The following is a 25547-nucleotide window of genomic DNA, read 5'->3' on the forward strand; positions in this document are numbered from 1 at the left end:
CATGATTGTAAGTTTCCTGAGGCCTGCCCAGCCATGCGGAACTGCGAGTCAATTAAACCTCTTTTATTTACAAAGTACCCAGTCTGGGGTAGGATCTTTACAGCCGTGTCTCCTAGTCCTTCTGCTCCATCACACTGGTCACCTCTCCACCTGCTTTCTGGCTGGCAGAAGCTTTTGGAAATCTCTCTTCCACGGATGGCCTTTCTCTTTTAAAATGAAACTGAAGAGAGGAAAAGTAGAAACTTCAAGAACATAGAGAACAAGAGAAAGGTCATCCATGGAAGAGAAATTTCCAAAAGCTTCTGCCAGTCAGAAAGCAGGTAGAGAGGTGACCAGTGTGATGGAGCAGAAGGACCAGGTCCCAGAGCATCATGGGTGGGGTGGCAGCTGAGAAGAGGGACAATTCAACCTTCAGGAAGTGGAGACGCTCTAGACTGGATGACACCAGGCGCAACAAGGGCTGGGCATGGGATGAGACTAAAACACCAGGAGGCCCAGTCTCTGAGTGCAGCAGGCCCAGTTGCCAGGCATCCTTCTTGCAGGCAAGTGACAGAAGGCTTATGCCTGGAGGTGGGTCCACACTTGTTCATTCTCCCTGCATTTTCTCATGCTGCTTCCTTTGTCTTGCATGTTCTCATTGGCTGACTTCCAATTCATCCACTGAATCTTGGCTGAGACTGCTCCTTCTCCAGGAAGCCTACCCCTCTCCTGGGCTAAGTTTCCATCCTCTAGGTTCCCATGGGTTTCAGTACCTAACCTAAGTCTATGATGACGGATATCATTTTAGAGATTTTGGCAAAGTGGAGAAGAGAGAAACAAAGAGTGGATAAAGTCATTCTTTGGCTGACCCCTGAGGAAGGATGAGTATTATTTAATAGTAATGCAAGGTCCATGGTGGTTTTGCACCTCAAAACCTCCACATGGAGGGGACATCTCCAAGTCTTCAGAAGGCAACTGTCATCAGTGTTTAGCTTAATGCAAAGGTCTCAATCTTGTTTGTGTCCATCATATTGTTTTATCTGGGTTACCCTGTTATTCAATTTAAGTGATTCAGTCCTAAGTGTCTCTGGAGGGAGGGTTTGGCTAGCAGCTCAAAGCGGCCTGATTCAGTTGCTGTCAATTGTTAAAGAGTTAGGAAAAGAGTCAATGTTGGTGTCTTAGCTATTAAAGGCTAAGAAAGCATCCTACCATTGGCTAGCTTAACATGAATGTTGTCTTGTTGTGAATCTCCTGAATCTCCTCAAGTATTATCCTCTGAGGATAACATTTATAAACTAGAAAAAGAAAACACTAGCATAGAAATCACCACCTCAGCCGCTGAACTCTCTGTCATCCAAGCTAGTAGACAATAGCCCTTTAAGCTTCACCTTCGCTGGAGGTGAGATTCCAAATATTCAAACACGTCACCTATTTCAAAAACTTCAGCTTTAGGATTCAAAAATTGGGTCACTTTCCCACACCTTGTCATTTCTGCTTAAGCTCAGCAGCAATTACCATCCCAAGATCACTCAGAAACACTGACAAGTGAGCTCCTTGGGTGACACTGAAGAACCTGTTCTTCCAGGTCCCACTTCTCAGGCTCTGCTGGCCCAGTCAATCCACAGTCATTATAAAACTGTTTTCTGTTGAAAGAGCTTTTAGATCCTGCTGTGGCTGGGGAGTGAGTCAGTGGTGGCACATTGGTGACATTATTTGTGACTGACCCATATGTGCTTGTGTGACTAACTCTCGTCACACAAGAGGGCTTTCCTCCACTTGTCCGATTATTCTTCATTAGTCTCCCCACTGCCTTGCCCCAAATCCTTTATGGGATAAGGCAGGGGCATAAACACATGTAAGTGAATAAACAAATTGTTTTATTCTTCTACTTAGCCCTGCCTGCCTTCCCTGCCTGCTTTCCCTGCCCCTTGACTCAGTCTGAGATCCCAGTCCTGAGAATGATAATGCTATCCCCCATCAGTGGCAGGGTGACCCTGTAACAGTGGTACCTAATCCCAGTGGTTGTTAGACTTTCCTGGGTGCTTTTAAAGAATATCTATGCGTGCCCTTTTCCTAAAGCAATGAATTTAGACAATTAAGTGATTCTAATACACAGTGGCTGAATCATCACTCTACAAGGACCTGAACATAGGGGAAACAGCAAAGGGGCCCACCAGCTCCACCTCAATGTCTGGTTTATAGTGGAAAAACCTCAAATCTTGGTTCTACTCCCTGGGTTTGCAAGAGCAGACAGGAGTGTCTCCTCGATGACAAGAACACAAGGGACATGACCCAAGGAGACAGGATACAGGTCATTGAGGGATGAGAACAAAACTCTGGGTTAAGAGGCCCAGACTCCTCATGTCTTTGTGTCCTTCCTATGACTTAGCACACAGAGAGGCCCGGGTAATGGGACTCCATCCATCCCCTGCTGCTTTCTCCTATTGGCCCGAAGTATGAGAACATCTCACCCATAGGGGCGCACTTTCCCATTCCCAAACTTTACCTAAGCTACCTCCTGGGCAGACATTTCCTCTGCTTATATTCATGCAGTTTTGTTTGCTTCCTGAATTTAATGTTTGGCATTCATCCCTGCCAGACTTCATTCTGGCTAGAAACAGTTGCTGCTCTAATGTGTTACAAACGGCTTGGGATTCTGATCCTATGTCTTATTGTCCAGGGTACCAAACATCCTGGTTTGCTCAGGAATCATCCCAGTTTATGCCTGTTATCTTAGTGGGATTATGCATAGTACCTCTTTTCAGTCTTCCAACATGTCCCTAGTTGGGGGATAAATCACCTGGTCCTTTATCATGTAAACCACAAGTTGTGCCACCTCCTCACTCCCCCAGGTCTGTTACCACCTGCAATAAGCTGCATTTTATTATCAAGTTACTGTAAATATACATAACATTTTCCTAAATTCTTCACTTTAATCCACGTTTTTTGATCACCAATCTTTTGAATAGGATTTATTCATTTGAATTATCCATTTGTTTTCACCTAAATCTTTTCCACAATATCTCATCTAAAATTTCCAGATTTGGTTTATTTAAAGTGATCTAGGCACCTAAGAAAAAAACTTGAGTGTAAAATCCTAGCTCTTTATAATTTATATATATTTTTCAAGTCTGTCACATTTGCTTTGTCCAAACCTCACTTTATTGCTTTTTAAAAAGCAACTCTCTATTAGTGAATCTTTCTAAAACACTCAACTTAGTTTCCATAAAAGAAATTAGATTTTATCATTCATATTTTATAATATTTAATTAAAATAAATGATTATAAATTATAATAAGTCCAAATTATATAAACCAGTTTGGGAACAAATATAACTTAATTTTAATAAGCACATCATTCAACTTGTGAAGCTGAGAAGTACATAAACATATCCTAGTTTTAAAAATGTTTTATTACAAACAATTTTTCAATACAAAAACTGTAGAAAATAGAACCATGAACCCCATATACTCATCATCAGCAACAACCATCACCTTTCTGCCATTCTTGTTCATCTATCAACCTCTCACTTTTTTTTCTGGAAGCTAATCCTAAAGATAATTTTACTCATAAATACTTCAAAATGTATCTTTAACAGATAAGAGTTTTCGGCAACATTATCCACAATATTATTATACTCAACAAAACTGATAATTTCTTAATATCAGCAAGCACTTAATATCAGCAAGCACCTAGTTCTATTTTTCTTGACTGACTCAAAAATGTCTTGTGCAAGTTGGTTTGTTCAAGTTAGGATCCAAACAAGGTCCACATTTAGTTGCTACCTGTGTAAGTCTCTTTAATGATTTATGCAGGTCATTTAATTGAAGAATCTGCATCTTTTGTTCTACAGACTTTCTCACATTCTAGAGTTCACAGACTCCTTCTTCTGGGTATTGGTTCACATGTTTCTCTATTCCTCAAATTCCCTATATCTGGTACTCAGATCTGGAGCAGGGCTGTCCAGTAGTACTTTCTGTAGTGCTGGGAATGTTCTACATCTGCATTGTCCAACACAGTAGCCACTAGCCACGTGTGGCTATTGAGTACTTGAAAAGTGGCTACCGTGATTGAGGAACTGAACTTTTAATTCTTAAATTTAAACTTAAATAGCCATATGTGACTGGTGGCTACTGAATTGCAAAGTTCAGATTTAAAGGTTAATTCAATTCAGATTTAATTTTTTAATAATAAGGTTAGTGGTTTTGTGTATCACACACCAGGCGGCACACAGCACATGTTTTCCTGTTTTATGCAATGTTGACATTGATTGGGGGTTTATGTGATGTTGCTTGGATCCATCTACTAGAAAATTTGCCATCTACCTTTTACTTAATGCTTTTAGCAACCATTGTCTAGATTATTTTACTAGTAGTTGCAAAATATTGCTTTTCCAGTTCTTCAACCTTCTCGCATTTATTAACTGTGGTTTTGGTATGAAGAACTTTACCACGTCAATCACATGGTCTGTTTAGGAATGGCAGAATACTTGCTCTTTTTCTCTCATATAATAAATTGATACCCTAGAAAGTTTTCGAAGTAACCAATAAGGTTCACTTGCTCGTTTGGTTGGAGTGGGGTATTATTTAAAATTCACATATTTTTAACATATGTCTTTTCATCAGTTGTCAGTATCCTTTTTGATGCTCACACTGTCCTGTATTTTGACAGCAAGAACTCTTTCAAGGTGGATCCTGAGTCTCTTTGACACAATCCTAGTATCTTTGAGAACCTCCAAACTCTTAGACATAAATGCCCAATATTCATCTTGTACATTTTCCACTCCAGACCTAGATTCTGTTACTTCTCAAAAAAAACCTTAATTTTTAGTTGCAAGTGGTATTTAGACAGCACAATATACATGTTAGGGATTTTATTGCTACAGGGTTGTCATTACTTCTAGGCCTTTTCAGTGCAAAAAAAAAAATGAGGAAATACTAATTTTTTAGAAATAAAAAATCTTGAGTTCATACAGATATTTGCAACTCAAATTAAAATAGTGTGTTCATGGTTCCTCTTCCCACACTTTGTATTATTGCTACAATACATTTCACTTTTAATTATGCTGTAAATACACAATATATTGCTACCCTCTTTGCTTTAGACAATTTGTTATAATTTAGAGAATTTTAAAATGTTTTAAACCCACAAATTGTATTTTTACCTTTTTCCAGTCCTCCTCACCTCTTTGAGTGGATCTAAGTTTCTATCTGGTACCACATTTACTCTTCAAAAAAATATCCTTACTATTTATTGTACTACAGGTCTGCTGAAAAATGAATTCTCACAGTTTTTGCTTGTCTAAGAAATATTTCTTTTGCTTTCATGTTTTAAAAGATATTTCCACTGAGTATAGAACTCTGTTGACAAGTATTTTTTTTCTTTCTTTCAGCACTTTAAAGATACCACTTTTAATATGGTTAGGCTGTGTCCCCACCCAAACCTCATCTTGAATTGTAGCTCCCATAATTCCCATGTGTCATGGGAGGGACCCTGTGGGAGATAATGGAATCATGGGGGTGGGTCCTTCCTGTGCTGTTCTCATGATAGTGATTCTCTTGAGATCTGATGGTTTTATAAAGGGGAGTTCCCATGAAAAGCTCTCTTGCCTGCTGTCATGTAAGATGTGCCTTTGTTTCTCCTTTGCCTTCTGCCATGATTGTGAGGCCTCCCCAGCCATGTGGAACTGTGAGTCCATTAATCCTCTTTCTTTTATAAATTACCCAGTCTTGGGTATGTCTTTATTAGCAGTGTGAGAACAGACTAATACAACTCTATTGTTTCCTGGCTTGCATCATCTCTGATGAGAAATTTGTTATAATTTTTATCTTAGTTATACTGTGTAATGTGTCTTTTTTCTCTTTGTCTTCTCAGCAATTTTATTATGATATATGTCGGTTTTATCATTGTTGTTGCTGTTATTGTTGTTATTGATCCTGTTTGGTGTTTTCTTAACTTCTTAGATCTGTGGTTCAAAGTATGTCATTAATTTGGGGGAAATTGTCAGCCATTATTCCCTCAAATTTTTCTTATACCCCCTTCTCTCTTTCTTCTTCTCTGGGATTCTAACTACACTTATATTAGACCCCCTGATGTCATCCCATAGTTCCTGGATGCTCTGTTTTTTTTTTTTTTTTTTAAAACTATATCTTCTTTTTGTGTTAGTTTTGCTCATCTCTTTGGACCCATCTTCAAGTCTACTGATGTTTTCCATAGCTGTGTCAAATCTATTGATAAGCCCAGCAAAGGCATTCTTCATCTCTGTTCTGTGCTGCTCATTTCTACTCTTTTCATTTGGTTCTTTCTTATGGTTTCCATCTTTCTGCTGGAATTATCCATCTGATCTTGTGTGTTTTCCACCTGTTCTATTAGGGCTTTTAACATATTAATTATAGTTTTTTAAAATTTTCCCGTCTGATGATTCCAATGTTCATGTCATGTCTGAGTCTGGTTCTATCAGTTGCTTTGTAGCTTGGCACTGCATTGTTCTTTTCTTGCTTTTTCATATAATTCTTAATTTTTTGTTGAAAGTCAGGCATTTTATGTAGGTCAGTAACACTGAAGTTTTTATGTCTGAAAATGGTCTTTCCTTTGGCTAGGCCTTTAGTTTGGCTTTGAGTCAATCTAGATAAGATTTTAGCTGGGACTGGGCCTGTTGTTGCTATGGTTACTCCAAGTGCATCACAGACTTTAAATCTCTCCAGAAATACTTTGTGTTTAAAGTAGAGGCTAATTTTCCAGAGAGTTGGTCCTCAATGTCTGCTGCATCCTCAGCTTTAGGTCTTTCCTTCACGCTTTCCTAAAGAAAGGGTCTCCCTCCACACCTTTGCCCCTCTGTTAGCAGTATTCCACTGTCAGTTTCTACCTGATGCTTGTTAGGATGGTGGTGAGAGGCAGGAGGGCATTCACTATTTTCTGATAAAGCCCCGGTCTCAGGCAGGGGCCATGTCCCTGGGGATGTGGCCTTCTCCATGGCCTTGAAAGGCTGAGAGTGATATTCTTTCCCATTGTACACATCCTGAGCAGAAACTGACAGTCTAATTCAAATTGAATAGTAGAGATTTCATATTTAACTCCTTTAATTCATATTTGTATCTCTATTAAACTGAATATCTTGGTTCCATGCAACATTCATAATATTATTTATTTATTTTACCCTACTATATATAATCATTTCAAAATAGTTACACCAACATTACCAATAGTAAGCCCACTGAATGCAGTTTCAGATGTGTGTGTGCATCTGTGTGCATGTGTGTGTGTGTGTTATGTGTTTTGTCTTTGGACTGAAAAACGAAAATTCTGTTTTAAAGTCTCTTGAAATAACGTTTTGCTGTGTAATTATGCTTTTGACTTGGTAATTTGTTAGATTCCTATGCTTCAGTTGGGTTTCATGTTTTAAGGATTGCTTTTTCTTTTTGCTTTAATATTTTAAAACTATGTAAATAATATGCATGGCTCCAAAACCAAAACTATAACTAACACTCAAGAGAGGGCTTGCTTTCATGTCAGTCCCTTCTCTTCATTTCCTCTATCTTTGCTTTAGTATTTTGTTTATCTTTCTATCATTTCTTCAAAAATATAAGCAAGTAAATTTGTATTTACTGCTTTTAAAAAAACAAAAAGGAGCATACTATGTACACCTGTGAGTATTGCTTTCTTCACTCAGTGTATCCTGAGGATCACTCTATAGCAGTAAATAGAAATCCTCCTCATCCCTTTTAATAGCTGCATAGTTCTCCATTGTACAGACAGGCATAGATACAAACAACAGTCCCCTATTGATACATCTTTGGGTAGTTTGCAATCTTTTGCTATTACTGCAGCAATGAAAAGTCTTGTCATATGTCATTTTGTATTTTGCCTGTAATACTATAGTTAGAGATAGGCTTCCATTTATAAATACCCAGCTTGCTCTGGATGTCTTAACGAGAGAATGGTGAGCATCAAGTAATCTGGCAATTAATTAAGTATGGTTTGTTAATAGAGCTTCTATTGTCCTTTTATAAATCACACTTTTAAAGGTCATCAAATGGATTCTATGATGATTTTCTAAGTACCAAGTCTAAACTACAAGTCAGGGCTAAGCCTTTTCTATTCCTGGATTGAACTCAGGCTGAGCTCAGTTTTTTCTGCCTTCTCACAATTTCCATGGGGCTTTCTTTTTTTTTTTTTTTTTTTTTTGAGAGGGAGTCTCGCTCTGTCTCCCCAGGCTGGAGTGCAGTGGCGCAATCTCGGCTCACTGCAAGCTCCGCCTCCCGGGTTCACGCCATTCTCCTGCCTCAGCCTCCGGAGTAGCTGGGACTACAGGCGCCCGCCACCTCGCCTGGTAGAGACGGGGTTTCACCGTGTTAGCCAGGGTGGTCTCGATCTGCTGACCTCGTGATCCGCCCGTCTCGGCCTCCCAAAGTGCTGGGATTACACGCTTGAGCCACTGCCCCCGGCCTCCATGGGGCTTTCTAACCTACACTATGACATTCCCGCAGTGATTCCTTCAGGGCTCAGGCTATTGTCACAGGAAAATCTGCTTTACAAAGAGGTGGTTGTACAAAATGAGACTTCAGTCATCAACACCCCCAGATGAAACCCAAAATAGTCTTCCCTCCCTGAACTCACAACTCCAAGCAAAAGTGGATTGCTTCCCTCCCAATCTTGATTTTTTTTTTTCCTAGCCCAGACCTTTTGGTCTTTGGAAATGCCAAATGTAATGCAAGATGTTTCCTGCTGCAGCCTTCCTGGCTGAGTTTCACAGGGTCCACCTTTGCCATCAGCCCTGAAGTAGCCCAGGGAGAAGCTTTCTCTAAGAGCATCCGTATCGCATTGCCAGCTCCACTCCAGTTTGCTTTTCACATTTAACCCTCCATGGCCTTAGGGTTATCATTTTCCACGTCTTCCCTGCTCCATCTCCCCACCCCAGGCCTGGGCCTCAGATTACTTTTCTCAGATGGAATCCTTTGCACTTTCCAAACAAAACTCGTTTGTATTTCTCATTTCAATTTCTAATTCCTTGAGGGCAGTTTCTAATTTTATATTATTTATTTATTTATTTATTTTTTGCGTTTCACATCAGTTTGCCATCCTGTTTGGCTTCACCACCCTCTGGGTACCAGGGCTGCCCACTTCTCCGGTCTATTCATTTTCTTCTGGGCTCTGTCAGTATTTTTCTGCAAGAGATCTAAATTCTACAAAATAAACTTCCAGTTGTAAACAGCAACATTCTGTCAGAAAGGAGAACCCAGCCAATGCCCAGGAGACCACCACTAAGCATCCAGCCCCTTCTCACCTCTTCTACTTGGCAATTCCCCTCATCTCCTCAGAGGTCAGCTCATGTGTCATCTCCTCTCTGAAGCTTTCACCAATTGCCGCAGACAGACCCAGGCACATCTTTTCTATGCTCATTTTCTATCTCATTGGATAGACCCACATTGCACACTGTATTAATTCACACTAGACCAATGATCCTCAACCTCTTCTGTGAGATGACTTTGGCAAATAACACTCACGAATATGACATACCCCTATTGATAAATGCACACTGCCAGCTGCAAACATAAAACAGGTTGTAGGATATTCACAACTCCCAACGTTCTGGTTGTAATTCCACCTGTTTCTCATCCAAGGCACCTCAACACACCAGTGTGGCTCGAACAATGACACTGGGAGTTGCTGCCTCAGGCTATGGGCTGCATTAGGACAAATATATTGTCTTTATGTATGAACATCGAGCATCTATTTCAGTGCCTGATGTGGAGTAATAACTATTTGTTGAGTGAAGAAATGTACACCATTATATACATGCCATTACCTAATTATATTTTCCAACCAATTCACATGTTGCTAATTTATACTTTGGGACTTAATTTGGCAAATTTTTAGGAACTCTATACTTCTGATTTCTATGAAGTACTAATAATACTTTCTTGGGATAATCATACCTAGGAATCTGAATGTCAATATTGGTGGTGAAATTTCCAGGGTCAAATATAGAATTGATCCTGATTGAGGAGGTCATTTTACACTTGGATCATTCAGCTGGGTGAAATTAAATGCAAAACAAGTCAAATTTACCCACAAGCAATTTAATATTGCCAAATAAGGTTTTTCTGGTTTTAAACCTTAAAAGTTCCATCTAGTGCATCTTTTTTGCCTCTTGCTATCCTTGGGATGGAGATACAGGACCAAGTCAAAAGTGATACTTATCCATTTCTTTTATACTACAGCACCCAAGGAAATGTATGCTCATAATTGAATAGGGTTTTACGGAAAAAGAGTGGAAGTTTATGAAACAAGAACTGTAAACTGAGAAGAAAAAATCTTAGAAAAAAGTATCATCACTGAAATTTAAATACATAAGCACACATAGCCACATACAAATTTTCAATAGATGAGCTAAACAGTCAACTTGCCAGGACTGAAGAAAAAATCAGTGAAATAGACAACTGAGCTGAGAAAATTATCACAAAGAGATAAAAATAAGAAGTTTGTCAGAAACTCTAGTATAACTGAACTATGGTATTATCTATTATAGCTAAACATTAAAACAGTTTTGGGAGACCAGCTGCATATCTTTTGTTTCTGGTAATAGAGGTTGTAGATTCACTGGATCCAACCGACAGTTTTAGGCTTACTTTTTCCCCAGCTTTGTAATATTTGTTTTTGTTTGTTTAGAGGAAGAATATCTCTGTCACTCAGTCTAGAGTGCAGTGCCATGACCATTGTTCACAGCAGCCTCGAACTCCTGGCCTCAAGCAATCCTCCTCCCTCAGTTTCCCAAAGTGCTGGGATTATAGGGATGAGCCATCTCACCTGGCCCAGCTTTATAATCTTAAAGCCATTACTTATTTTGCCAGCCCCTTGTAACTCCTGGCCTTATATGTCATCTAAATGATCATTTGGCTTTAACAAAACACTAAGTTAATAAAATGTTGCTCATATATATCAAACTGTTAGAAGCCTAACTGATAAAACTGAATTCATAGACTTAAAGCATAGTGTAAAATCTTCACAAACAGTAAGTGAAATATCACAATCCATTAAGAGAAGGAATATACACCCTTATATACATGCCAGTTGTCAATAAATAGTGTTGGAAAACTTTGCTATTTGGGAAAAATTCAAGTTGTGTTCTCAGTTCCTACTACCAAATAAATTGCTGATAGACAAAGGGATTGGTTTTAAAAAAAAGAAAAAAGATAAACGGAATCATTATAAAAAGGATAATATGGCAAATATGCACTTGACCTTGAAACATGGAAGGATATTCTTAGCATGAAAGCAATGTAAGAAATCACAGATGAAAATTGATGACAAAAAAATAAGTAGCATCTGCACATCAGAAAACGTCAAATAAATGAAAAGATGCATAATAACTTGGAGAAAATATTTTAACACATATGGAAGACAATGCACTAATATCCTTAAAAATCCCTGTAAATAACAAAATATAAGAAGAGTCCCTATAAATGAATAACAAAACTTTAATACAGCCAAAAGAAAATATGTAAAGACATGAATGAACAATCCACTAAATAAGAAGTATGCATTTTTATGACGATAAAAAAGGTCATTCTTCAATGACCCTTTGCAAAGGTAATTATGCAAGCAATAATAAAAGTCCCTTAAGATACTGCAATTTATCAAATTGGCAAACTTTTAAAATTAACGACAGTACTTGATGCTGATAAAATGCAGTAAGAAGAGTTTATTAGAAACCTACTGTGATGAAAAGCATAAATTGGTAAAATGTTTCTGGAAAGTAATATGTAAAAGAAACCCTAAAAAATAATGACCTTTGGTCTTCAACCCATTAATCACACTTTAGAAATCTCTGCTAAATGCCTTATAGACATAGAGTAAAATGTGTTTATTTATAATGTTTAGCAATTGTTTAAAGAAAGTGAGCTGTTAAATTTGCCTTTTAAGTTTTTGTTTACAAAAAGTAGTTGAGATGGAAAAGAACCCATAATATATAACATTAACTGAGAAGAGAATACAAAGATGTATATATGGTATGAACCAAATTTAGTACATTTATACATATATGGACATTAGGTTTGCCAGGTTTAACAAATGAAAATAAAGCATGGCAGTTGAAGGACTAATTTCAGGTAAACAATGAATAATTTTTCATATAAATACCTGCCAAATATTACATGGGACATCCTTATACTAAAAAATTCTAATTTTTGCTAGACATTCTTCATTTTATCTTACAACCTCAATGCACATATGTGCAAATACATAGAAAAAAATGACTATAAGAAAATATACCTAAAAATTATATAGTGAATATCTATATCTAGATGGTAGGATTCTAAGATATTTTTATTTTCTTCCCTATACTTTTCTGTGTGTTATGAATTTCATCTTATAAGCAAATATAACTTTATTATCAGAAAAAATGTGTATCATGTGTTTTTGATGGTGGTCTCTAATCAATTACATAGTGGCTATTTTAATTATCAGGATATGATTCCACACGAATATACTCAAACTATATTCTATTCCACTAAAAAAAGAAAAGGCAAACCTCTACTCATCAAAACCACACATCTATGACTTTTCCAGATCTTCCATCAAAGTTTATAACAGTTTCCTTCCTAAATTACAATTGGAGTTTCTCAGGTAATTGGTTTACTGAGCATCTGCCATGTGCCTAAAACCATGCTAGAGGTTGGAGTTAAAAAGATAAATAAGATACAATGCCTCTGCTCAATGAGCTCACAGTTGGTGGCATAGATAAGCAAAAGAACAGACAATTACAGTGTGCTGAGTGCTAAAACAAGGCTCAGACATAGGGAGGAGGGAAATCCATTGTGTTGAATTGTGGATGTGAGAAAAGGCTTCCCAGGAAGTACTGTCTCTGCTGTCCCAAAGGACAAGAAGTTAGCCAGGTGAACAAGGTGGTGTAGGGGGGAGAAAAAAGGGAGGAGGAAGTATTGTTTCTAGGCAGAGCAAACAGCTTGTGCTCAGAGGATAGATTAGGAATATAATTACATGTCTTGCAGCTTGACTGAGAGGGACTGCAGGAATCATATGCACGGTTATCAATCATTATTATACTATCTGCCATCTTGCGGAGAGCTCTGCCAAGCATAATAGGAAATTTTTTGCAATTCATATTGAATTTTTAGTGCCTTTCAACTATGTAAACCAGACACTGGCCAAGTGATAGAGACAGCTCCCCAGCCTCTGCCAGTAACTGATGCTCACAGAAAACCTGCATTTTAATATCACTGTGTTTGCAGAAATTCTCAACAGATCTGAAAAATAATTCTCAATGGTGTAAAACAGATCCTGAACCTGCTTCCTATCACATATGCAATTAATATACGGACGACTTGGAGTCTTTTTAGATGAACTGGATTCAGACCCTCCTGCCATAGAGGAGAAAGAGCCTCTACAGGCTGTTGATATGGTCTCATTCTATGAACCAAGGCTGAGTGGCCTTAATAGAAAATTAATTCTGAAAGGTAACTATTTTCAGAATAAAACTATTTTCACTAAAAATCAATCACTTTTGACAGGTATTCTTCAGAATTCAACAGGCTCTTTTTAAACCATTCTTATAACAGGTGAGTTTCATTAGTTGAGGGTCAGGGAGGGGTGTATATTTTGCAACTAGTTCATCCAGGCAGACATATCAGAAATCCAAGCTACTCAGGGATCCATGAGAGAATTAATGAGATTTCTTCTGACTGTGGTGGGTGACCAGCATAGCAGTCCATGTTCACACTGCTATAAAGAAATACCTGAGACTGGGTAATTTATCAAGGAAAGAGGTTTAATTGACTCACAGTTCCGCATGGCTGGGGAAGCCTCAGGAAACTTACAATCATGGCAGGAGGTGAAGGAGAAGCAAGTACCTTCTTCATAAGGCATCAGGAAAGAGAAGAGCCAGCAAGAGAGGAAGTTCCACACTTTTAAAACCACCTGATCCCATGAGAACTCCCTCGCTATCATGAGAACAGCCTGGGGTAAACTGCCCCCATGATCCAGTCACCTCCCTCCCTTGATACATGGGAATTACAATTTGAGATGAGATTTGGGTGGAGATACAGAGCCAAGCCATATCAACAAGTAACCCCCACCTGAGAAAATGTCCAATGTGAACCATCTGGACTGTGTGGGAGCCACGGGGTTCCATAGGATTCTGCTGCCAACCCCAAAACAGCAGCCTGGCTCTGTCGCCAGCCTCCCGAGCCTCTTCTCTGTGATCTAGCCAGGCCTGGGTTCACTTAGGTGGCCCATTTCTCAAAGTGGCCTGTGGGTGTTGCTGTTTCTCTGGCCCTAAAAGTGTGGGGAGCTGTCCTCAGGCAGGACCCCAAATACCAGCAAGCACGCTGGTCAGAGGCAGAGCACAGGCTTCAACTTTTCCTCTTCACCTCCCATTGAAACCAAGACTGATCAGTCATAGAAAGAAAGGAAGTTCTGGGCCGAGCGCAGTGGCTCACACCTGTAATCCCAGCACTATGGGAGGCCGAGGCGGGCGGATCATGAGGCCAGGAGTTAGAGACCAACCTGGCCACCGTAGTGAAACCTCGTCTCTACTAAAAATACAAAAATTAGCCGGGCGTGGTGGCACGTGCCCGTAGTCTCAGCTACTCAGGAGCTGAGGCAGGAGAATCACTTGAACCCGGGACCCAGAGGTTGCAGCAAACCAAGATTGCGTCACTGCATACCAGCCTGGGCCACAGTGCAAGACTCCATCTCAAAAAAAAAAAAAAAGAAAGAAAGAAAGAATGGAAGGAAGCTCTGACACATGCGTCAACATAGACAAGCCTTGAAGACGTTGTGCTAAGTGCCATAAGCCAGACACAGAAGAACGAGTATGATTCCGTTTATGTCGGGTGCTAAAATGGGCAAATTCACAGAGACAGAAAGTAGAACAGAGACTATCATGGACTGGGGAAAAGGGGGAAATGAGGAGTTCGTGTTTGATGGGTGTAGTTTCTGTTTGGAATGAAAAAGTTGTGGAGATGGATGGTAGTGATCACTACACAACATCGTGAATGTACTAAGTGCCACTGCATTGTACCTTTTAAAATAGTTAAAATGGTAGTTTAAAAATAGTTTACTTTAAAAGGCTGTTTCATATTTAAAGAAATAATTGTCAAACCTTTTATAAAAGCATTCTCCTGATTTCTAAATGAAGTACTTTGAGAGGGTCCACGATCTTTTAAGGAATTCATTTTCTAGGGTACTACTAACAATACTTTCATAAAGTGTTCTAAAAATACGTTAATTAGGGCTTAATAGTCCTTTGGATGAATTATTATGCATTTATATAAATGATAATTTGGAAAAGCTCATGGGAGACTAGTGTGAAAGACTCTGGTTATTGTCTGGCTATTAACATTTTGAAAGATATCTAGTAGTATGCACTTTTGCTTTTTAAAAAATTGATACAAAGTCATTCAAAGAAAAGCATTTAGTATGTGGGGCGCAGTGGCTCACACCTGTAATCCCAGCACTATGGGAGGCTGAGGTGGGCTGATTGCCTGAGTCCAGGAGTTCGAGAAAAGTATTTAATTTCTTAAGAATTTGTTAACTGTAATAGACTTCATTACCCATAATCTGAGGACACTAAAAAGCACTCATTTCAGGAACCATGAAGTGCTGTGTGAAAATGGTAAAAGTTATTTACATTTGTTATACCACACCAAAATAAAGCTTAAATTTGTAATGAAAATGTTTTCAAGTTAGATGGTGGTGAAGATTACACAATACTGAATAGACTAAAAACCACTGACTTGTACACTCCAAAAGAGTGAGTTTTAGGTTTGTGAATTAAAGCTATTATTTAAAAAAAAAAAAAAAAAAAAAAAGCCAAGCTAAGAAAAGTGATGTTTATGAGTAGGTGAGAAAAGAGAGAAGTAAAATAACCCAGGGCTCGTCATAGCAGGAGAGGGCTGCAGCTTGAAGAAATGAACAAGAACAAGAAAGTAAGGACAGGCACACACACAGGCTGAAGCCAGTCACATCCCATACGTAACCCTGGAACAAACTGCGCAGGGAGCAATCGGCTGTCTAACATGCTAGGATGCAGGGTGGAGTGGGAAGAGCAAAAATCACACAGGACAACTTGTTACTTTTCACAGACATTTTTCTCTCCTGGGGTGAACCAATTCTTCAAAGGATTTTGACAAAGGCCATTGGAAGGGTGTGTGATCTATCCATACCTCTGGCATTAGAATTGTTCCCTGGGCTCAGAAGGGACTGGCAGAACCTACTGAGCTCAGCTAAGCTGCCAATCCATAGTCTCCCACTAAGATGCAGTTCAGGACAACATCCTGTGTTGTTACAGCTGGGGCTCTGAGACATCACTGTAGGAACTCTGGTCTTGCTGTCTCACGAGACTAACTCCCCCCATGAGGACAGGGACTTTGTCTTCTTCACCAGCATCTAGAACAGCTCCTGACACATAGTATGTGCTCAATAAATATGTTAAGGGACAAGTGAGTGATATATTAATAAACTGTCACTAAAATATTACTAAGGGCATCACTAACCACATCACACAAGACTCCCTTAGTCAAGTGCCATATGAGATATTTTGAAATTCAAAGCCAGAAGAAAAATCTCACTCCCCTAAGCAATGGGTATGGTTCTTCTCAGATCATCAGAATTTTGAAACAAGTCCAGCTCTTTTTATCTTAGCTTCCAGCAAGGACAGAGCCAAATCTAAGGCTCATCTATGGCAGCTGAATTAGCTTCTATGATCTGCATATTATTTTGAGTGGTCTTGATTTTCTATGATTTTTTTTCTCTCCTGATTTTCCAATTTCTGTTGCTACTTAACAATTCTGTATGCTCTTGAATCTTTTATGTTATACAAGATCAAAATATGTTTTCCAGTCAAAAGATGCTGTAGATATATTGATAGTGTGAGTTCTGATATGATACAGAAGCTAATTCAGCTGCCATAGATACTTCATATCAGATACTTTGTAGGATGAGCTGGGAAATATGAAAGTATTTTGTTGAAAAATGATTTCATTACATAATACCTACCCATCATGAAGTTCTGATTGTAGCTGTGCTTGCACTGTTTCCTCAGTTCTTTTCCTAGTGTGTATTGAGAAGTACAAAAGTAGATGATATACAAACTCAATATTTCAGTGCTATGGAGACCTAGAGTAAAACTGGAATCATGTAGCCATGTGAAGAGAAGTCAAGATGGAGATAAATTTCATCCACAGACTGTGGAAAGAAAACAATTTAAAGCATACCTTCTGGCCACTCCCTTTCAGCCAGGTTTCTCTTGAACAAAAGAAGCCCAGTCTCTCCCACTTTGGGAGGGCTTCATTCTACACAGAATCCATGTGCAGTATGACGCAGCTGCCTCCCTAATGACTCTCCCTGGACCAGGTGTGCAGGATAAAGCAGCCTCTGCACTGCATCCTAAGGTGTATGCTCTTGCATCTTGTATGTTATACAAGATCAAAACATGTTTTCCAGTCAAAAGGTGCTGTGGATACATTGACTAGAGTGTGAGTTCTGACATGATACAGATTGGGATCAAATGCTGGCTTTCTTTTCATCAACTGCATAGCCTTACACGAATCTCTTAATGCCCCCAGGCCCCAGTTTTCTCCTTTGTAGAATGGGACTAATAGCCAACGTGTCAGGTTTGGAGGGTGATTAGAAGTCAGGAATAACAGCTGATTGTTCCTGACTGTGCCTGGGCTATGGCACAGGAGCAGGGGAAATGGGTGTAGAGGAGAACATCACTGCTCCTCCTCACTGGCAAGAAATACCCAAGGTGCCCAGAGCAGGAGGAGGCTTGTCCTGTTGGTTCAGCGACTACATTCCTTGACAAGACACACTTCAAACATGCCATCCTTCTGCCACACACATTATGCCCTGAGTTAGAAATTCTAACCTTTTAGCACCCAAACAATGAGTCCCAACCTGCAGCTCATTCCCAACACTGACACAAAATCCTCAGATATGGATTTTTGTTGTTGTTTTGATTTTAAAATGTTGCAAAAAGTGTATTTCATTCATTTTTATAATGACCTATTGTGAGGGAGGAGTACATTGCCAGAGAGCCTGGTAGAGACCCCCACCATGCAGGGTCCCAGGAGGAGCTCCCAGACCCACCCGAGGCTCACCTTGTTTCTAGCGTGTCCTGACTTCCTCCTCCCATCGACCCACATGGGTGGTCTTCCAGGCTCTGGGTATCTCCAGGGGGCTGGGATAACAGACCATTTGGTACCCTGGACTTGCATGCCATTCACATGTCAATGGGACCTGTTGGACAGCCTCACTCCAGAGTATGAAAGCCATTTTCCTTGATCCAGTAATGGCTTGTGAAATCAAGTTAGTGTATCATGACAATGTTTTTTTAAAAAAAAAAACATTAGAATAGCATAGAATGCTTTGGAAACCATCAGAGTGCTAAGCAAGGAACAGGAGTAAGTCTATTACATAAAACTTTTGTTTTGTTTGTGTGTTTGGGTAAACTGGGTCAATAGCCAAAATATGTTTCTTACTGCAATGGATCCTAATCAAAATAGTTTAAAAGCCACTATCTTACCACAAAAGAGGGACAGACAAGGGAACTTAGGTCCTGTGGCCAGGCCAGGGGCTTGCATCTGGATGGAGGGAGGGCAGAAGACAGGGCCTGACATGGTGCCCTGGAGCCACAGAGAACACTGCTCCCTCCCTATATGGAGGCCAGCTCTCCCCTCTGTATGGCACAAAAGACATCAGACTTTTAAAGGCTATAAAGCATCTACAAATAACTGATAGCATTCACTCCTATGCTCTGGAGATAGAAAAATGAGCAAGATACTGTTTCAGCTTCAAGCTCACCAAGTTCACTGCAGTCTACCAGGGGAGACACACATTTTAACAAACCGCAGTAGAACATGATGAAAGCTAAAATAGAGGTGCGTTCAGACCAATGCTGGAGAAGAGAAGAGGCTAATTCTATAAAGGGGCATATTCACTTCTTAGGGCCACTGTAACAAAGCACCACAAACTGGGTGGCTTCTGTAGCTTAGAGCTACAGATCTCACAGTTCTGGAGGCCAGAAGGTGTCCACAGGGCCATGCTCCCTCTGAAGGTGCTGGTGAAGGGTCCGTTCCAGGCCTTTCTCCTGGCTTCTGGTAGATCCTTGGCTTTTGTCCGTGGCATTCTCCCTGCATCTCTGTGTCCTCACATGGCCATCTTCTCATGCAAACACCAGTCCTATGGGATTAGGGGCCCACCCTACTCCAGCATGACCTCATCTTAACTAATTGCATCTAAAATCACCTAGTTTCTAACTGAGGTCACCTTCTGTGGTACTGGGGGTTAGGACCTCCACATATACATTTTGAGGGGATACAGTTCAACTCACAGTAGGTAGTCAGCAGAAAGAATGGTGTTTTCCCTAAATCTGGAATGTCAGCAGAGCTTTGTCCCAAAGCATGGGGTAACGGCATTCCAGGGTGAAGGAGTCCTCCCGGTCCCCTGTCCTGGCAATGCACAGAGACCCAGGCAGCCGTGGGCCACGCCATGAAGCCTGAACCCATCATTTCACAGGCAGGCCCAGCATACAGCTGTTTCTGTCAGAGCCATGGGGAAAGAGAGCAGTTGAAAAGACTGCTAAGAGCCTCCTGTACCCAACATTTCAGGGTCAGTAAACACTGGAGTAAGTACCTGGTATGTGCTACGAACAATTACGTGCAGGAGCCTACTCCTCACGTTATCATTTCCATTACTACCCGACAGAAAAACAGACCCGGAGAGGTGAACTTCCCTTAACAAACGCACACAGCTGGTAAATAGCAGAACTAAAATTCAAATCTTGGTCTGATTGACCTCAGTGTCCTTTCAAAACTCTTTCCTGATTGCGCTGTGGTGAGAGGCATCTCTGAAGGAGATCCCTACATTATAGCAGGCCCGTGTGCCTCTGCACAGCCATTCAAAGGGCTAGAGCTGGTCATTCTGCTTCTATTCCCTCCCTCTATCTTCGGATAGCTCAACAAGGAAGGGAGGTAGGTCCTATAAGAGAGAGCTCCATTTGCAGGGAAATGTGGTACCTAGAGGAAATCTAGCCAGTGCCTAGAACCCCAGAATATCCAAGCTGGAAAAGAGTCCAGAAACCACTGCAACCCCCTCTGTTATCAGAGGCGGCTGGCCCACAAATCTACAGCTCGCTGGCCACAGAGTCAGCACCAGGACCCGCGATTAGGACCCTTTTGTATGGGCCCCCAACACTGACATACTTTTAGAGTTAAAATGACGATTTAAACGGCTCCCACCTGGTGTAACATGCAGACGGTTGAAACCAATTGGGTTAGGCCAAGCCCTAGAGATTTGATAGTGGGCCAATCAGTCATTCAACATTAATGGAGCTTGCACGGCCTACAAGACACTCTGGGGAGAAAGCAAGGAAGCGGGAGACAGGCCTGCTGCTGCAGACATCTCATCCAGTCATCAAGAAAATGATTGACGGAAGTATACAACAATACAGCCTCAACCTACAGGCATTAGAAATAAATAAAAGCAGGCTGAGTTTGGCGTCTCACACCTGTAACCCCAGCACTTTGGGAGACCAAGGTGGGAGGACTGCTTGAGGTCAGGAGTTTGAGACCAGCCTGAGCAACAAAGCAAGACTGCCGTCTCTACAAAAAATATTTTTTTAAATTAGCCAGATGTGGTGGCAGGTGCCTGTAGCCCCAGCTACTCGGGAAGCTGAGGTGGGAGGATCACTTGAATTCAGGAGCTTGAGGTTGCAGTAAGCTATGATCATGCCCCCGCACTCCAGCCTGATCAACAGAGGAGACTCTGTCTATAAATAAAGACAAGTCTGAGGAAATGAAGGAAAGAGTAACGGAATGAATTGCCGGCTCATAATTAAAATTAGGTGACCTAGCACGTAGAGGCGGGTCACCGAGCCTCAGTTTGCCCTTCTGTGATACTGAAGGAGTTCCTCCCCACCTACTGTACTGGCTTTATTGGGATGCTCAAGAAAAGAGGATATATACAAAACACTGCAATAAGCATAAACAAAGAGATAAATGCAAATTATTTCTTTCACTCATTTCATGCTTGTGACTGTCTGGAGACCTCCAGTGCCCAAAGCCATCCAGGAATCTCCCAAAAGACACAGACTCTCTCTGTGGCTATACCTGAGCCACCACATGCCTGGGTCTGAGGTACAGATGGAGGAATCGTCCAGTTGTTTGGCTTGCATGGGGCTAAGCACCTCAATATTTGAAAACATCTAGTCATATGATGATTTTACTTTTCACCAGGATTTTTAGATGTGACAACAATAATTTTTAAAAAACCAATAATTTGTTGAAAAACGATTTGCTGTCATACAAATGCCATGCAAGCATTATCTCACCTACAACACTGGGCAGTAAATGACAGATGTGCAACACAACTACGGTGCCGCCTGACACCAAAACCCGTGTTTTCCCCACCGAGCTGCTCTGTGGACTCTGTTACCTGCTCCTTCTTGCTTCCTGGGTATTAAAAATAAACATGGATCAAGAAACTACCAATCAGGCACTATGCTTATTACCTGGGTGACAAAATAATCTGTACACCAAAACCTTGTGACACATAATTTGCCTATATCACAAACCTGCATGCGTAGCCCTGAACCTAAAGTTAATAATAAATAAATGAGTAATAAACATGAGCTTAGCCACCCTTCCCCAGGCTGGGGAGATGGCCACATAAAGCATCTGAGGACTATTGTGCTGTGGCTCAGAATGTGTCAGATTAATTTAGCCATGCAGAGGTGGGAAGAAGCTTTCAAACAGTTGTCCAAGGCTCTTGGAAGAACCCTCATCTAAATTGTACTGCTCAGCAGCACTTACCTTTATTTCTTTGGGAGTAGACCGGACAGGGGTCTTTTTCCCTCCCTTGGAGGATTTGGAGGAGGTTGAGGAAATGCCCTGGGTGCGGTGGGGCTTCAGATCACTGAAGCTGCTGAGATATTTTTTGCGCAAGGCCAGCAGCTCCTGCAGGTACTGGAGGCAGTCCTGGGTGCGCGAATACATCCACGCCCGGTCCTCCTCCTGCCGCAGGTAGTACAGGCTGGTGTCCATGCTACTGGTGCTTTTGTACTTCTTTAAGGACTCGCTGAATTTCTCCCCGTGGTCCCCGACCACATACATGGAGCTGCTTCGAATCAGCTTCACTGCGGGGCTGGCTCCTTCGTAGAAGGGGCTCTCGGCTGCCGTCTTTCTCTGCGGGCTGGAGTTAAAGATGGAGTGGATCTTTCTGAACATAGCGTTCGATTTCTTTCTGTGAGTACCTTCCAGCTGCCTGTGCTGCCGCCACTTGATCTAGATGCGGGGAGAGAAGCCGACATCAGGCCTCGCACCATCTGCCTTCCAGGAGGCCTCTGATCTCTGGGATCCCAGGAAGCACCGGCTTGATCAGGTGGGTGACCTGCACATCTCCCATGGGGGATGTTTACATCCTATGACCAAGATGCCATAAACAACCCGAAGATAGAAGGTAGTGCACTGTGAGCTTAAAAACGAGTGCCCTGGCTGGCTTTATGAAGCATTTGGTGTAAATACCTTCTATGCTCTCCCGTGGAAGGCCCCAGCTGGATGGAGAAAGTGGGACAGAGCTTTGCCTGCTCAGTTATTTTCTTTCCTTTTCACTTTCCATCGCTGGCCATGGTTTCACTCAGTTTGAGTTCATCTTGGTGTGGATTTTTACATTTCCACCTGGGCTGAGCTGACTCCAGTTCTGAATTCTCTGAATCCAAAATGAAATTCTACTTAGCAGGGACAGCCCTTACCCAAAAATCATGTGTTGCTCAGGGTAAAATCTAGTCCCCTGAGATAGGGTGGACACACCAGGGCGTTGGCAGGAGCTCGCAGATCCCCCGATAAGCCGGGCTCTGAGCAGGCATCTGAGCGTCCTGGAGGAGCCTCACCCTGCGGTAATGGGACCTCGCAGCCGTTACCGGATAGCAGCCCATTGTGGAGGCAGGAGGAGGATTCAGATATCCGGACCACGACTTTTTGCACAAAAGCATCAGTGAGCTGAAGGGTGGCCACATTTGTGGGGTAGACCCTTTCTTTAGCCTGAGCACGTTTTTAACTTCGACTAGTTAAGATCAGACATAAACTATTTTTTCAAGAGGGTTGTATGAATCTATTAGAATTCCAGAGGTGTTCTCTGTAGCATTTTTCTCAGGCAGGTTCTAAACGTTGTTATTTTTGTTCGTTCTTCTATGCAGTCTGTTTCTCTCCTAGACTACAGTCAGAGAGTAGAAGCCTGCACCAGTCTCTAGGTCAGGCATTTTTTAAAGCTATGAGCTAAGAGAAACTATGAGCCCCCAGAAATTGTATGTAAAGCATTACTGAATGAATGTATTAGCATGGTTTATTTTTGCTGTTTGCTCTGTGTGTGGGGTGTGTGTGTGTTTTAAGAGAATGAAAAGATTCATGGTTTTTTCAGATATTCAGAGGTCTGTGATGCAAATAAAAACATTTTTAAATGTTTCTATCCTGCACCATACTTTTCTTTATATGACTGTAAAATATCATTATAAATGTTCTCCTGTTGAGGGCATCCTCTGCCTGTGGCATTCTTCTAAGCACTGGGGTGGCACAGCCCCTCACATGTGGAGCATTTCAGCTTTACAGTTGCAGGATGCTTTAGCGGTGATAATGCATTCCCACACATATTAACTTATTGAATATTTGTAGCTTCCTTGGCAGAGAAGCATGATTTCCATTATCATCTTTAGTAGTCATCAATTCACAGATGAAGAAGGGGCGCCCTGGAGAGGTTATGAGACTTCTCTGTGGTCTCAATCAGGCAACTGCAGAACCAGTCCCCAGACCCAACTGTCCGGCTTCCAACCCATTATGCTGGTCCCAATGCGCGCCCCCCCCCCCCCACCCACTGCAATGAACTCACAAAGTCACCGAGTTCCCAGGTATGTAGGGGGAATCTCTCTCCAACCCACTTCTCTACCTGGACTCATGCATAATATCAAAGCACCCAGGATGGGTAAGTGCTGACTGAACTTCTTCTCAGAGGTATCCACAGGCTATGACTACACATTCTTTCTCAGTAGCTCGTGCCAGTGGGTTTATGATTACACTTATTCTACATGGATTTATAGAGTTTAAATCAATAAAGATGAAGTCTCCCTCCATATCCAGAATGCCACAAGCGACCTAACCTCTTGATCACAAAGGGAATAAAACTGTCTTCCTCTACATTCTCCTTTCTTCACTCCTACCTCCTGCTGGATTCTTCCCAAGGGTCAGACCTAGAAAGAAAATTGAGAGAAAATTCTACTGACATCAACTCTGCAGAACATTTCGTCAACACGAAATGGACAGGACATTAAGCAGCAGCCATGGCCCAGCAGCTGACTCCCATCAGTCACCTCCGATTCCAGTCCTGTCCTGAAGCCACCTCCCTCCTGGAGCTCCTACTGAGTTGGGTGAGGGGAAAGAATGCTTTCTCCCTACAAAATACTTGTCACCTCTGCTGGTGGAGGAAATTCATCCAGAATAGTGACTGCCTGTAACGTATCTTACTTAGATTTTCTCATGACCTTAGCTGTAAAAAATGAGTGTGAAATCACCTTGTGGCTTTTCAAAGTGTATTTCGTGTGTGTGTGTGTGTGTTTTAAGTAGAGATAGGGTCTTGCTATGTTGCCCAGGCTGGTCTTGAACTCCTGGCCTCAGCAATCCTCCTGACTTGGCCTCCCAAAGTGCCTGGATTACAGGAGTGAGCAACCATACCTAGCCACAAAGTGTATCACAAGGAAACTACAAATGCCCATCAAACTCCAAATCAGGCTCCCCAGGCTTGACTCTTTTTACACATCGTGGAATGTGGACAAACATGTAAGCAGGGAGAGAGAAGAGCCTGCATCCTCTCTCCCAGCCTAGCCCCTCCACATCAGCCCCACTGCCTATGTGCTCCTCACTGGGCTCAGACCAGACTTCCTCTTCCTGGTGGTGTCAGAACCTTGAGGCTTGGCCAGAGAATCTGCATAAAGTGACTTGTGTAACAAAACTTGCTTTATTCCAGAATTTCTCAAATGTAAAGTACAGAACCCCGGCGTGACGGCTGAGCAGTCCAGAAGATTTGCCGTGTAGCAGTGCTGGGCAGGGGCAGCTACAGGCAGCAGGTGCAGAAGAGCTGACGGAGCCTCTGCTTGCTCCTAGATGAGCCTGGTCTCGTGGTGCTGCTCATGACTGGAAGGGCAGGCCAGGGTAGCAGGAGAGAATGAGAGTATGGGCCTTATTCAGAGTTTGAATCACAGCTCGACTACCTACCAGCTTAAGAAAGTTATTTAAAACCTCTGAATTCTGGATCTATCACCACCAAAACTAGATACCACCTTTTTCATAGAGCTGGTGTAATGATTAAATGAGATACTATATCCTTTGACCTACATCTTCTCCTTCCTCCCTGCACCCCCACCCTGCCTCTGGTAAATACCATTTTATTCTCTATCTGTGTGTATTTGACCTTTTTTTTTTTTAAAGATTCCACATACAGTGAGATCGTACAGAATATTTATTTCTGGGTCTGGCTTATTTCACTTATAATGTCCACCAGGTTCACCC

The 25547-nt window shown here is 41.5% G+C and overlaps 1 protein-coding gene across 1 annotated transcript in view; it reads right to left on the reverse strand.

Moving 5' to 3' along the window:
- The window catches only part of C3H13orf42 (chromosome 3 C13orf42 homolog), a 31175-nt gene extending 7342 nt beyond the window's left edge, over positions 1-23833 (reverse strand). The window contains exon 1 of the mRNA XM_007960438.3: positions 21807-23833. Within this exon, the coding sequence (XP_007958629.2) occupies positions 21807-22220 (414 nt within the window). The 5' untranslated portion in view covers positions 22221-23833. The remainder of the gene's footprint in view (positions 1-21806) is intronic.
- Positions 23834-25547: the final 1714 nt, after the last annotated feature.

Source organism: Chlorocebus sabaeus, chromosome 3 (assembly GCF_047675955.1).
Source record: "Chlorocebus sabaeus isolate Y175 chromosome 3, mChlSab1.0.hap1, whole genome shotgun sequence".
Lineage (NCBI taxonomy): Eukaryota > Metazoa > Chordata > Mammalia > Primates > Cercopithecidae > Chlorocebus > Chlorocebus sabaeus.